Source organism: Phaethon aethereus, assembly GCF_964289735.1.
Source record: "Phaethon aethereus genome assembly, chromosome: W".
Taxonomy (NCBI): domain Eukaryota; kingdom Metazoa; phylum Chordata; class Aves; order Phaethontiformes; family Phaethontidae; genus Phaethon; species Phaethon aethereus.
In genome coordinates, this window is record NC_138581.1 from 27,676,749 (window position 1) to 27,692,517 (window position 15,769).

Here is a 15,769-nt window from a genome sequence, read left to right on the forward strand (position 1 = left end):
TGTGGGGTCCTCCACAGGCTGCAGGTGGATATCTGCTCCACCGTTAACCTCCATTGGCTGCAGGGAGACAGCCTGCTTCACCATGGCCTTTACCACAGGCTACAGCGGAATCTCTGCTCCAGCACCTGGAGCACCTCCTCTCCCTCCTTCTTCACTGACCTTGGTGTCTGCAGGGCTGTTGCTCTCATATATACTCACTCCTCTCTCCAGCTGCAGTTGCGCAGTTGTTTTTTTTCCTCTTCTCAAATATGTTATCACAGAGGTGCTACCACCATCACTGATTGGCTCAGCCTTGGCCAGCAGCAGGTCCGTCTTGGAGCTAGCTGGCATTGGCTCTGTTAGACGCAGGGGAAGCTTCTAGCAGCTTCTCACAGAAGCCACCCCTGTAGCCCCCCCGCTACCAAAACCTTGCCATGCAAACCCAACACACCCCTATAACCTCTCAACCCATCTACTTCCAAGCCATCCAGCCACACAGACAAAAGACAGGAAGTTAGACAGAAGCTGCAACCTGCTTAAAACTCAATCCTGCTATGTCAGATCAGCTACACAGGGAAAACTGTATTTGTGAACCATTCAGGGAAGATACCACACTATTTTCTATCATCCATTCACAGTGCCTAAAAAGTCTTTAAACTCAAGTACCTCTCTTGATTGCAAGGAGACAGGACAACAGTATAGGAGTGTGATGCAGATCATTAGCAGGAAATGTGTCAATATCTAGCAGAACCAATCTAGAGGAATAAAAGGAAAGCTTCAAAAATCAAAATTAATTTAATTTTTACTTTACCTGAAGTAACCTCTTAATGCAATCAGGGTGGCTGTTCTTTGCTGCAAGATGTAAAGCACTGTGACCTAAATGAATAAAAGCAAAACAAATTAAGTTTTCAATCACTTCAAAGCACAGGAATAAACTCTTCCATGACAAAGGCAAGATTTTGAATTATCCATCTTGTTCCTATTACAACATGTGAAAAGTAAGGATAGAGAAAATTAAATAAAAACCTGCATCAAGCAGAATATATTTATGACAGACTTGTTCAGGCATGTAACAGAATAATCTTAAAGTCTAGCTTCATATATAGCAATGACACAAACATCGTGTCAGACTATATACCTTGGCAGAAGTAAGTCTGATTGCACAGTTCTGTTTTGTTTCTTAAAAAAACAGTTTTCCTATATTACTCAGCCTCCCTCGCAGAGAGATGTCTGTCAAGTGTCTTGATTTCTGACATTTGGCAATGAAAAAGGAACCCAGTGCTAAGAGCAAATTCACCAGCTACCACTACAACAAATTTGTATCATCCTCAGAGTGCATGTAGAAGAGGACTCAGAACACGTGCCTACTTAGGTTTGCATCTCACAGATTCCCTTTTCTGTTAATTTACTTAGCATCTGTGAGGTCATATTTAGTTATGCAATACAGTGATCTACTGACTATGGATTTGTGATCAAAGATCGCAGTTTCTCCTCTAGTTTCATCTTACAGGGTCTCTGAGAAATTAAAGAGGCCAAGATAGCAAAAGAATAAATTATCCATGTAAGAAAGAAAGGAGACAAGATTTAGTACTCAATACAGACAGTAGAGCCACTTGTGACAGTAGAATCTCACTGTAAATAATGTGACTATAACGGACAAGGCTTTTCCTAAGGAATAGAGTCAACACTCTCAGGTGAGAGCAGACAACCTCTTATTATCCAAACAACTAATAAATCCTGAAGAAAGATGAAGTATGAATTCTGAATAATAGTCTGTATCAGGTATATATATTCTCTTATCATTATGTATAATCTGAATGCTTCTTCCAGTATCACACACACTTCCTTATAGAGGCAAATCATTTACATGTATGACAGAAATTCCCTCAGGCTGCAATTGGTGGCCAAAACAGACCCTGTGAGTCCACCATTTACAGAAGAGACAGAATGCTGACAGCTCGTCAGAGAAAATGCTGGGCACAGATTCCACAGATATGTCAACTGAAATCTATTAAGAAGAGTTTGCCAGTTTCAAATTCAGCTCCCATCATTCTCCTAGTTGAGTAGTAATTAAAGCATAGGACTTTTGAGGGTTGAAACAGCATATTTAATAGCTCTCAGCTCTGTTGTGGCCTGCTGTTTACAAACAGAGAAGGACTGGTGAGAGATGTGGTGGTCGGAGGCCGTCTTGGGCTTAGCGACCATGACATGATAGAATTCTCAATTGTGAGCGAAGTAAGGAGAGGGGTCAGCAAAACTGCTATCATGGACTTCCGGAGGGCAGACTTTGGCCTGTTCAGGTCACTGGTTGAGAGAGTCCCTTGGGAGACAGTCCTGAAGGACAAAGGGGTCCAGGAAGGCTGGACAGCCTTCAAGAAGGAAATCTTAAAGGCGCAGGAGCAGGCAGTCCCCATGTGCCGTGAGAAGAGCTGGCGGGGAAGGAGACCGGCCTGGCTGAACAGGGAGATTTTGCTGGGACTCAGGGAAAAGAGGGGAGTTTATCACCTCTGGAAGAAGGGCCAGGCAACTCACGAAGAGTACAAGGATCTCGTTAGGTCAAGCAGGGACAAAATTAGAAAGGCAAAAGCCCAGCTAGAGCTCAGTCTGGCCACAGTCGTAAAGGATAACAAAAAATGCTTCTACAAATATATTAACAACAAAAAGAGAGGCAAGGAGAATCTCCATCCCTTACTGGATATGGCAGGGAACATTGTCTCCAAGGACGAGGACAAGGTCGAGGTACCTAATGCCTTCTTTGCCTCAGTCTTTATTAGCCAGTCCAGGTATCCGCAGGGTATTCAGCCCCCTGAACTGGAAGATGGGGATGGAGAGCACAATAACCTGCCCATAATCCAGGAGGAAGCAGTTAAGGACCTGTTAAACCACCTGGACACCCACAAGTCTATGGGGCCTGATGGGATCCACCTGAGAGTACTGAGAGAGCTGGCGGAGGAGCTTGCCAAGCCACTCTCCATCATTTATCAGCAGTCCTGGTTAACAGGGGAGGTCCCAGAAGACTGGAGGCTTGCCAATGTGACGCCCGTCTACAAGAAAGGCCGGAAGGAGGATCCTGGGAACTACAGGCCTGTCAGCCTGACCTCTGTACCGGGGAAGATTATGGAGCGGTTGGTCTTGAGAGTGCTCACAGGGCATCTGCAGGACAACCAAGGGATCAGGCCCAGCCAGCACGGGTTCATGAAAGGCAGGTCCTGCTTGACCAACCTGATCTCCTTCTATGACCAGGTGACCCGCCTAGTGGATGAGGGAAAGGCCTTGGATGTTGTCTACCTGGACTTTAGTAAAGCCTTTGACAGCGTCTCCCACAGCATTCTCCTGGAGAAACTGGTGGCTCGTGGCTTGGACGGGTTTACTATTTGCTGGGTGAGGAACTGGCTGTATGGCCGAGCCCAGAGAGTTGTGGTGAATAGCGTTAAATCTGGCTGGTGGCCGGTCACAAGTGGTGTTCCTCAGGGCTCGGTTCTGGGGCCAGTCTTATTCAATATCTTTATTGATGATCTGGTGTTGGGATCCCTCTGCATGGCTCGACCTTAAGGAGAAGGAGCTGTGGCACTGAGAAGCTGGTAAACAGCTGGATATCTGCATGGCTTGGCCTTGAGGAGAAGGAGCTGTGGTAAACAACTAAGAGGAAGCAAAGGAGTACAGGAACACCTGCAAGCAGCGAATCCTGACTGTGTGAGAGGCGCATGGACAGCGCGTGATATTTTGTATATAGCCAATTGCAATAATGTGTGTAACAAGCTGTAACCAATCATGAGTGTGTGTGCAGTGGCTAAGCAAAAATTATGATATATATTGGAGTCAGACAAGACAATAAATGGCTTCAGCTTCGGAATATAACTCTCATAGAGTTGTGAAGTCCATCCTTCTCCCACAGGGAGCGGCTGAGGGAACTGGGGTTGTTTAGTCTGGAGAAGAGGAGGCTGAGGGGAGACCTTATCGCTCTCTACAACTACCTGAAAGGGGGTTGTGGTGAGGTGGGTGTTGGTCTCTTCTCCCAAGTAACTAGCGATAGAACGAGAGGAAATGGCCTCAAGTTACGCCAGGGGAGGTTTAGATTGGATATTAGGAAAAATTTCTTCACTGAGAGGGTGGTCAGGCATTGGAACAGGCTGCCCAGGGAGGTGGTGGAGTCGCCATCTCTGGAAGTGTTCAAAAAACGTGTGGATGTGGCGCTTCAGGACATGGTTTAGGGGACATGGTGGTGCTGGATTAATGGTTGGACTTGATGATCTTGAAGGTCCTTTCCAACCTTAGTGATTCTGTGATTCTGTGATTCTGTACCAGCTCTTTTCACTATGTCATAATCCTGACAAAATGTCTTACTGCAACCCCTGTACAGTTAATGGGGTTAATAGCTTGGATACACATAAAAGCAACACCAAAGATCTTGATTTAACCTATGCAAAGCCTCAAATTAAGTTAACAAAAAGAGTCAGAGGAGAGGGATTTAAAAAATAAATAAATAATAATATAGCAACTATTTTGCAACTGGAGTCCACTATAAATGCTGACATTTATAGTATTAGGGCAAAAGTTTTCAAGAGCTTTAGAATCTGAATTCTATGTGCAGAAAAGCAAGTATGCCTACACCTGCAGATGTTACAACTGCTTTTCCTGTGGGGGTGGGGGGCAGGGAGTTGTGGGAGGGAAAAGCAGTGTTGTCAAATCTGTGGTTGCACACTGTGCATCGAGAACTATATAGGCAAATTGAGAGTTACATTTGTAGGTTCACAGAGGCATACCTGCACCATCTTGGGCTGTCACATCTGCACCATGTGTCACCATGATTCTGAGGCACTCTGCATGCCCTTTCGTGGCTGACAGGTGAAAACTGGAAGAGAACATTTATATGTCACTTTTCTTTTATTAAGACCTGCTTTCTCTTTCATTCACAAACCAAGTACTAACAAGTTCTCCCTCCCTGTCCTTAGATCTTCTCCCAAGAAGATAATAGCTCTCAAAGTGAGAAGGCACATAAAAAAGCTTTTGTAGTCATGCTTTTACACAGGCTGCTGTCTCATTAACCCATGCTATATACATTATGTGCATCTAGTCCCACCCAATTTATAAACTAATGTCTCTAGTGATGTAATAAATCCCCACAGAATGCCTGGGCTTGGGGAATTAATGAAGAAAACATTCACAATGACTGACTTTGCTCTAGTCATTCTAGTCAATCCTGTTTTCCTCCTCTCAGTGGACAAAATTTAGTTCCTCTAAAAGGTAATTTAGTTCCTAAATCAAACTAAATCAAGTTCTGCTTCTGAACTGTCCTTTACAGACCCCATCTTTCTTCTCTGTAGAGGGAAAAAACCCCCAACCCTCAGTGTTTGTAAATATAACCTGGAGAAATCAGAGCTATTGGATATTTGTGAGACTATGCTAGAGATGTGTTTTTTTCAACTTTTGGTTTTACTTTTCACCTCAAGCATCTGCTTGTTTGAACAGTGGGAAACTGCAGAGGTTACCAACCACACCACAGCAGGATGCACTTAACAGCATCAACTAGCAAAGATATAATTACAGAACAAAGGAGTTATACTGAATTCAAGCCTTTTTACAGCTGAAGGTTAATCTTTGACTTCCTGGGCACCTCAAGGTTCACAGAAGCAGTCCTATACATATGCTGCTGACTTAATTTTGCTGAGAAGCAAAAACAAAGGAAAAACTTTGGAAACAGAGAAGTTTATATCCTCTTGATGCATATCTTGCCAACATAGGTGAGTCTCAAGATATGGGCACAGTACAGGAAGACATACTGCTTCCCTGTGGGTCCTACTAGTATCAGCTTGATATACAGAGCTGTTTTCCAGTGTGAGTAAAGTAAAAAACAAATTCAAGACAAAACACTTCCATTTACTATTAAATTGCTTGTGAAAAGTTGGGACCTTCATGAACATGCCCCAAACTGAAAAAGCTAGTATTCCTGGGATGTTTTCTAATGTCTTATAAAGGAGATGTTAATTTTTAAAATCACGCACCCCTGTGTTAAGGTTTTTTTTTCGCCTGGAATCTAAAGGGAATGTCACAAATCACGTAAACACACCGACTATTGTATTTCAAACTTTACATTTTGAACAACTGCTTCCTTTAAATGTTAAAATTAACACTAAAAGTTCATCCTGCTAAACAAGGAAATTGGGAATAACAGGCAAGAATGAAACACATATTTCTGGAACAAAGTATGTGAACTGCAACACTGTGTTTCTCTAAGCTGTAGACTTTTCATTGCAGCCTTCTTGAAATTCCAGCAGAGAAAAAGACTTACAGACAAGGTATGCTAAACTTGGGACACTGAGGTTTTATGGACAGACTGTGTAGGATGGTGCCAAATGCAACATGAATACGCAAGTGCAAAAGACATTTTATTTAGGTAAAATCAGACTGCAAAGAAAGCATCAAAGAGAGATTAAAAACTGAACCCCCTTCAGGCTACGCACCTATGAACACATCAGTCACACCAACGCAAACAATTACCATGGCAGTTCTCAACAAATTGTCACACATGCAGATGCTTCGTTTCATGTGGCAAAAATATTTTCAAGTAAGAAAGGCCTGGCTAAAAATATTGCTTCTTCCAAATTGATGGGATGAAAGAAACATCATCTGTAAGCAGCACAGGTGGTGTGAAAGATGAGAGAACATGTGTGAAGGATGTAAAAAACTGATGACAGCAAGAATATAGAAGCTATCTGTAGACAGCTGGCTGAACATGAGCCAGCAGTGTGCCCAGGTGGCCAAGGCGGCCAACAGCATCCTGGCCTGTATCAGGAATAGTGTGGCCAGCAGGAGTAGGGAAGTGATCGTGCCTCTGTACTCATCACTGGTGAGGCCGCGCCTCGAATACTGTGTTCACTTTTGGGCCCCTCACTACAGGGACATTGAGGTGTTGGCAACGAAGCTGGTGAGGGGTCTGGAGCACAAGTCTTATGAGGAGCAGCTGAGGGAACTGGGATTGTTCAGTCTGGAGAAGAGGAGACTGAGGGGAGACCTTATTGCTCTCTACAACTACCTGAAAGGGGGTTGTGACGAAGTGGGTGTTGGTCTTTTCTCCCAAGTAACTGGTGATAGAACGAGAGGAAATGGCCTCAAGTTGTGCCAGGGGAGGTTTAGACTAGATATTGGGAAAAATTTCTTTACTGAGTGGTCAAGCATTGGAACAGGCTGCCCAGGGAAGTGGTGGAATCACCATCACTGGAAGTGTTCAAAAAACATGTAGACGTGGCACTTTGGGACATGGTTTAGTGGGCATGGTGGTGTTGGGTTGATGGTTGGACTTTATGATCTTAAAGGTCTTTTCCAACCTTAATTATTCTGTGATTCTGTGATATCGGGGGTTGCCCAAACCCAGGTGCAGGACCCTGCACTTGGACTTGTTGAACCTCATGAGGTTCACACAGGCCCATTACTCGAGCTTGTCCAGGTCCCTCTGGATGGTATCCCATCCCTTAGATGTGTCAGCCACACCACTCACCTTGGTGTCATCTGCAAACTTGCTGAGGGTGCAGTCGATCCCACTGTCTATGTCATTGATGAAGATATTAAACAGTACTGGTCCCAATATGGACCCCTGAGGGACACCACTCATCACCGATCTACATCGGGACATTGAGCTGTTGACCGCTACCCTCTTGTCCTGGTTTCAGCGACCATCCAACCAATTCCTCATCCATCCAACAGTCCACTCATCAAATCCATATCTCTCCAATTTAGAGAGAAGGATGTTGGGGGGGGGGCATGTGAAAGGCCTTATAGAAGTCCAGATAGACGACACTGGTAGCTCTTCCCTTGTCCACTGATGTGGTCACTCCATCATAGAAGGCCACTATTATTCTATCTAGAGAGTCTCATGAAAGGAGAAGATGATAAGGTTTAACTCTCAGTCATTTATAGTGACCAAAGCCAAATATCATCAGGCTGCTACAGCTCCCTCCCAATTGCTTGCTGTGTGTCCCCTCCCTACATCCTTGTACTGCTACCATCTCTCACATAACCCTGTAGTGATATGTTTTTTCTTAATAATGTAGAAGCAATTGAGCAGGGAATGGGGGACATGGTTAATTAGCTTCTCATTTACTAAACTGAACTTGCTCACCAGGAAATCAGCCCTGCTCAAGAGAGAGGGGAGAATGACTCCAGACTGGGATGAACCAATTATAGTCATATTTAAGTCAGAGTATTTACAGAGCACTGGACAAAAATTAACCCTTGAGGAGTAATACTTACTTACTGACTTTAAATTTAATAGCCCATAATCTATTTAAACTTTCCTAAAACATTTGAGGCAAAAGCAACAGGTTTCCAAACATTGGAGTTCTCACCATCTGGAAGCCTTGAGCAGTGGTGCATTTGACTTGCATCTTTCAGAAATAAACCTCTCTTCATATGAAAGCAAGTAACTTTTCCTCCCACTTCCTGGTTGTGCAATGTCTTAGGCAAACAAAAACAAACATGTAAGGCTTGATTTTGAGCAGGGGCCACACCGAGGGTTAGATTTTCACTCGTATTAAAATCCCTTTCCAACATAGTTCATTTTCCCTTCACAAAAGATAAGCCTATTGCTACCACTTATAGCTGCACCTTGATACCCCAGCCTGAATTGATTTGAAATAGAATTCTTTTATTGCTGTAAAACATCACTCTTCCTGAGGAGTGGGATGGTCTTTTATTATTGTCTCCAGACCTTTCAGTGAAGCAGAGCAGCAGCTACCCTTCCCAGTGGTTTTCTCACTGGATACAGAAATAAAGTCGGCATTTGAGAGCCACCTCTGCAGCAGCTGATAAAAAACAGTTGGTTGACACTGCTTTTTCCTACTGGAGATGTACAGGTCCCATAACTACTCAGTCCTTAACAAGATTAAGGAAAAAAATTACATTCTTTAGAAAGAACACAAAGCCCAGTTGGAGTAAACAGCCTTGAGAGTAAGAGGGAACACACAGCAAAATTTCATCGGATACGGGATTAACTGGAGAGTAGTTGCAATATTATCACAGAATCACAGAATCACTAGGTTGGAAAGGACCTTCAAGATCATCAAGTCCAACCATTAATCCAGTGCCACCATGTCCCCTAAACCATGTCCTGAAGTGCCACATCCACATGTTTTTTGAACACTTCCAGAGATGGCGACTCCACCACCTCCCTGGGCAGCCTGTTCCAATGCCTGACCACTCTCTCGGTGAAGAAATTTTTCCTAATATCCAATCTAAACCTCCCCTGGCGCAACTTGAGGCCATTTCCTCTTGTCCTGTCACTAGTTAGTTGGGAGAAGAGACCAACACCCTCGTCACCACAACCCCCTTTCAGGTAGTTGTAGAGAGCGATAAGGTCTCCCCTCAGCCTCCTCTTCTCCAGACTAAACAACCCCAGTTCCCTCAGCCGCTCCTCATAAGACTTGTGCTCCAGTCCCCTCACCAGCTTCGTTGCCCTTCTTTGGACACGCTCCAGCACCTCAATGTCCTTCTTAGCTAACATAAAGCATTTCTTTACAAATAATTTCCCCACAGGTAGAAAAAAATAATTAAACCAAGGTTAGACTTGTGAAAATGGAGCTAATCGAGCTTGCTGAGGTGGTGTTAGTAATAGGACATGGGTCTGCCGAATCAAGGTTCTCTGCTTAACCATTTACACAGCTACATCTTGCAAAACTGAGCACAATCCTCTTACTGAATTTTATTTTGACAGTTGACTTAAAACAACTGGGTGGCCCATATATCTAGGCAAAATATTACAAAAGTAGAGTGGAACATGATAAAATAAGAAAAAATAAATATGAAGTGTTAATTTAAGACAGTCACTTTCTAACTAGGAAATTTTCATTTGTGAAAAGAAAAACAAAATAAAAAGAGCAGAAAAATTACACCCTATCAGGGGGCTCCATCTCTGTTTAGCAAAGTCACACTCCAGAGTTTTTTGGGGCAGAATTAACATTCTCTGTATCACAGAATTTCTCCAGGGCCTGAAAGTAGTCTGACTCTGTATTTACCAAAATCCAAAGCAAATAAAGAACATGGTTGAATTATGGATGCTAAGTGAATAGAAAATAGCAAATACAATATTATGACAAACATGGAACAAAGTCAAACATATATGCAAGCATACAATACTATTACTCTCTGTCATTTTAGTAAGTGCTCTGAAAATATTTTAAGTGCAAGAATGTTTGAAATACACTATGAACTCACATACACTCATTGGCAAGGTTTATTTTGAGTAAAAACATCGCTCCCCAAAGCAGATAATTTTTCTTAATTTTCTAATGTATGTCAACTCTTTGTTCACTTTTAAAAAGTCTGACTTGTCTGCCAACAGTTTGATGATTTACAGTTTCCAGACTGACCAATACCCTCACACAAACAAACAAGGCTGATAAAATAAAGATACAGAGCTGTTTGGAGTCTTTGTAATGCTGAATAAACAAATATAGAAATGGAAGATATTCAAGGTCCACTGCTACCAGATCAGACAGGCAAGTGATTCGCCAGCTCAGTCAGGAAGAGACCCAGTGACAATCATCTGGCTTATTTTCTGCACTGATTTGAGCTTTTACACATTTTAGAGGCAGCACCTAGCTTACAGTGTCTATAGCGATTTTCTTAGACAATATTATCCCTCAAAGCTTCAATTCCCACTTCAATAACAACAGCAAAGATAAATATATTATATATCTGGCTTTTGATTGTTTTCTACCACAGTGGCAACTGAGTGGTAGAAGTCCTAGAGCATGCCAGAGACCTGACCTGGAGAAAAAAGGGCCGTAAGTACCACTAGAGCAGCATATTCTGTGCATGAAGGAAGTGCCTGTATTCACTCAGGAGGAAGTCCAGTGTGGTCTCCTCCTGATTTCTTTAGGCATTTTTTTCCCCTAAGCCAGCATAAAGATCTGGGAACATGAGTTCCTTACATTGGCACTCCTACACAGAAAGGGCACAGTGGAATCAGCTGCAAGGTGAAAACCAAATCAAAATTGAAAAAGACAGACTACTCCCAGACATCACCAGATAAATCCTCATGAAGATGCATTTCAGTTACAATGGCCATTTCTATATTACAACTTCAGAGACAGACAGAGCACCAATGGATACCATGACAAGACTATCCAGGTGTTTGGCAAATCAGACTGCCTTAAAGGAAAATCAGACATCTACAGATATGTCCTGGTTTCAGCCAGGATAGAGCTGGTTTTCTTCACAGAAGCTAGTGTGAGACTGTGTTTTGGATTTGGGATGAGAAACTGTTGATAATGTGCTGATGTTTTGGGTTGTTGCTGAGCAGACAAGCACAGTCCAGCTTCCCGTGCACCCCCAGCCTGCTCGCTGGCAGGCCAGCACAAGAAGCTGTATTTTGAACACTCTTGAGTAGTTAAAATACCTCTATTGCTACTTCTGGGGAACATTGTTTCGGTTTTGTCTAAGGTTGGCAAGCAATTTAAGAATATCACCCGGAGATCTGCCCCAAGGCTGGATAATTATGGGTGTGTGGAACAGCATGGGCAAATGCCTGGGGCGGTGGGCACCTCCGGTGTTTTGGAACTTCTCTCCCGAACAAGTGCAGAATCCTGATAAACTAGCAGAATATTTGGAAGAAGTATGCTGTCGGCCTGGCAGCTCCAAGGAGACACAAATCATTGCAATGTGCTGGGGCCTGGCCCATGCCTACCGAGCTCTATTTAACACTATGCAAAGGGGAGAGAGGCTCTCTGGGTCTGATGGCAATGTGGCAGGCACTGTGACTACTCCAACCCCTGTGGCAGGCACTGTGACTACTCAGACTGTTGCAGCTGAACCAGAGAACCAGCCCATCCCAGTATCAGTTGCCCCTGTACAAAAGAAGAAATCTTGGAAGCGGAAGTCAGCTCGTTTAGTAAGGGAGGAGGAAGATATTTCTAAGAAGGAGCCACAGGAAGCAAGTGAGGAGGCAGAGTGCTCTGAAGCAGGGCCATCACAAGTACGGAAGAGGGAAGAGAGCGGGTCATCACTTGAAGAGGAGGAAGAGGAAGAACTCATAAAAGAGACGGTAACTACACGATCTCTATCCCTGAGTGAATTGCGAGATATGCGAAAGGATTTCAGCCGTCGTCCAGGTGAGCACATTGTCACCTGGCTGCTCCGATGCTGGGATAATGGGGCCAGTAGCCTGGAATTAGAGGGTAGGGAAGCCAAGCAGCTGGGATCCCTTTCTAGGGAAGGGGGCATTGACAAAGCAATTGGAAAAGGTGCACGAGTCCTCAGCCTCTGGAGACGACTCCTGTCGGGTGTGAAGGAAAGGTATCCCTTCAAGGAAGATGTTCTATGTCACCCAGGCAAGTGGACCACCATGGAGAAAGGTATCCAGTACCTGAGGGAGCTAGCTGTGCTGGAGGTGATTTATGGTGACTTGGACAATGGACAATCATCCAAAGATCCAGATGAAGTCAATTGCACGCGACCTATGTGGAGGAAGTTTGTACGGAGTGCACCATCATCATATGCCAACTCATTAGCAGTAATGGCCTGGAAAGACAGAGAGAGACCAACGGTGGATGAATTGGCTGGCCAACTCCGGCAATACGAAGAAAGTCTCTCTTCCTCCCTACGGGCCTGCGTCTCTGCTATAGAGAAACTGTCCCGGGAGTTCCGGCAATTCAAAGAGGATATGCCCTACCCTCCACCCATATGGACCAGTGTCTCAGCCATTAGGAGTAAGCGCTCTTCTGTTCAAGAGAGAAGATATAGAGGATACACACCACGAGCCACCCTGTGGTTTCAATTGCGTGACTACAGAGAGGACATGAGGAGGTGGGATGGAAACCCTACCTCGACCCTAGAGGCACGAGTACGCGAGCTGCAAGAAAAGACAATTACAAAAGGGGGTTCAGGTTCCTCCAGAAAAATCGTCGCTCCACTTTCCAGTGGGCAGCTTCCCAGAAAGAATAGAAGGGCTGATCTCACCTCTGATCCTCTTGAAGGGACTTCTGATTCCTATTTACAAGAAGTGGGTAACGAGTACTATGAGCAGGACTAGAGAGGCCCTGCCTCCAGCCACGCGGAGGAGAGGGACAACCGAGTTTATTGGACTGTGTGGATTAGATGGCCTGGCACATCAGACCCACAGGAGTATAAGGATTTAGTGGACACCGGTGCACAATGTACCCTGATGCCATCAAGCCATATAGGGGCAGAACCCATCTGTATTTCTGGAGTGACAGGGGGATCCCAGCAGCTGACTGTGCTGGAGGCCCAAGTGAGCCTAACTGGGAATGAGTGGCAGAAGCACCCCATTGTGACTGGCCCAGAGGCTCCGTGCATCCTGGGCATAGACTACCTCAGCAGAGGGTATTTCAAGGACCCAAAAGGGTACCAGTGGGCTTTTGGTATAGCTGCCTTGGAGACGGAAGAAATTAAACAACTGTCCGCCTTGCCTGGTCTCTCAGAGGACCCTTCTGTGGTGGGGTTGCTCAGGGTCAAAGAACAACAGGTGACGATCGCTACCACAACAGTGCACCGGCGGCAATATCGCACCAACAGAGACTCCCTGATTCCCATCCATGAGCTGATTCGTCGGCTGGAGAGCCAAGGAGTGATCAGCAAGACTCGCTCACCCTGTAACAGCCCCATATGGCCAGTGCGAAAGTCTAATGGAGAGTGGAGACTGACAGTAGACTATCGTGGCCTGAATGAAGTCATGCTGCCACTGAGCACTGCTGTGCCGGACATGCTAGAACTTCAATATGAACTGGAGTCAAAGGCAGCCAAGTGGTACGCCACCATTGATATTGCTAATGCGTTTTTCTCAATCCCTTTGGCGGCAGAGTGCAGGCCACAGTTTGCGTTCACCTGGAGGGGTGTCCAATACACCTGGAATCGACTTCCCCAGGGGTGGAAACACAGCCCTACCATTTGCCATGGGCTGATACAAACTGCACTGGAACAGGGTGAAGCTCCAGAGCATCTGCAATACATTGATGACATCATCGTATGGGGCAACACAGCAGAAGAAGTTTTCGAGAAAGGGAAGAAAATAATTCAAATCCTTCTGAAAGCTGGTTTTGCTATAAAACAAAGTAAGGTCAAAGGACCTGCACAAGAGATCCAGTTTTTAGGAATAAAATGGCAAGATGGATGTCGACAGATCCCAACGGATGTGATCAACAAAATAACAGCTATGTCTTCACCAACTAGCAAAAAAGAAACACAAGCATTTTTGGGCATTGTGGGTTTCTGGGGAATGCATATTCCAAATTACAGTCTGATTGTAAGCCCTCTTTATCAAGTGACCCGGAAGAAGAACGATTTTAAATGGGGCCCTGAGCAACGACAAGCCTTCGAACAAATCAAACAGGAGATAGTTCATGCCGTAGCCCTCGGGCCAGTCCAGGCAGGACAAGATGTTAAAAATGTGCTCTACACGGCAGCCGGGGAGAATGGCCCTACCTGGAGTCCCTGGCAGAAGGCACCAGGAGAGACTCGAGGTCGACCTCTAGGGTTTTGGAGTCGAGGATATAGGGGATCTGAGTCTCGCTATACTCCAACTGAAAAGGAGATACTGGCAGCATATGAAGGAGTTCGAGCTGCCTCAGAAGTGGTTGGTACTGAAGCACAGCTCCTCCTGGCACCCTGACTGCCGGTGCTGGGCTGGATGTTCAAAGGGAGGGTCCCCTCTACACATCATGCGACTGATGCTACGTGGAGTAAGTGGGTCGCGCTTATTACACAGCACGCTCGAATAGGAAACCTTAATCGCCCGGGAATCTTGGAAGTGATCATGGACTGGCCAGAAGGCAAAGATTTTGGAATATCACCAGAAGAGGAGGTGGCGCGTGCTGAAGAGGCTCCACCATATAATGAACTGCCAGAGAATGAAAGGCAATATGCCCTGTTTACTGATGGGTCCTGTCGTATTGTAGGCAAACATCAAAGGTGGAAAGCTGCTGTATGGAGCCCTATATGACGAGTCGCAGAAGCTGCTGAAGGACAAGGTGAATCAAGTCAGTTTGCGGAGGTGAAAGCCATCCAGCTGGCCTTAGATATTGCTGAACGAGAAAAATGGCCAATACTCTATCTTTATACTGACTCATGGATGGTGGCAAATGCTCTATGGGGGTGGCTACAGCAATGGAAGCAGAGCAACTGGCAACGCAGAGGCAAGCCCATCTGGGCTGCTGACTTGTGGCAAGATATTGCTGCCCGACTAGAGAATCTAGTCATAAAAGTACGCCATGTAGATGCTCACGTACCCAAGAGTCGGGCCACTGAAGAACATCAAAACAACCATCAGGTGGATCAGGCTGCTAAGATTGAAGTGGCTCAGGTGGATCTGGACTGGCAACATAAGGGTGAATTATTTATAGCTCGGTGGGCCCATGACACCTCCGGCCATCAGGGAAGAGATGCAACATACAGATGGGCTCAGGATCGAGGGGTGGACCTGACCATGGACGCTATTGCACAGGTTATCCATGAAGGTGAAACGTGTGCTGCGATCAAACAAGCCAAGCGGTTAAAGCCCCTCTGGTATGAAGGACGATGGTTGAAATATAAATATGGCGAGGCCTGGCAGATTGACTATATCACACTTCCACAAACTCGCCAAGGCAAGCGCTATGTGCTTACCATGGTGGAAGCAACCACCGGATGGCTGGAAACATACCCTGTGCCCCATGCCACCGCCCGGAACACTATCCTGGGCCTTGAAAAGCAAGTCTTATGGCGACATGGCACCCCCGAAAGAATTGAGTCAGACAATGGGACTCATTTCCGAAACAACCTCATAGACACCTGGGCCAAAGAG

At 45.2% G+C, this 15,769-nt stretch overlaps 1 protein-coding gene across 1 annotated transcript in view; it reads right to left on the reverse strand.

Annotated features, from left to right (window-relative positions):
- Positions 1-15,769, reverse strand: part of LOC309415049 (ankycorbin-like) — a gene marked incomplete at both ends in the record, with an annotated part of 149,040 nt that overhangs the window by 48,129 nt on the left and 85,142 nt on the right. The window contains 2 exons of the mRNA XM_082012440.1: positions 791-855; positions 4,743-4,831. Of these exons, the coding sequence (XP_081868566.1) occupies positions 791-855; positions 4,743-4,831 (154 nt within the window). The remainder of the gene's footprint in view (positions 1-790; positions 856-4,742; positions 4,832-15,769) is intronic.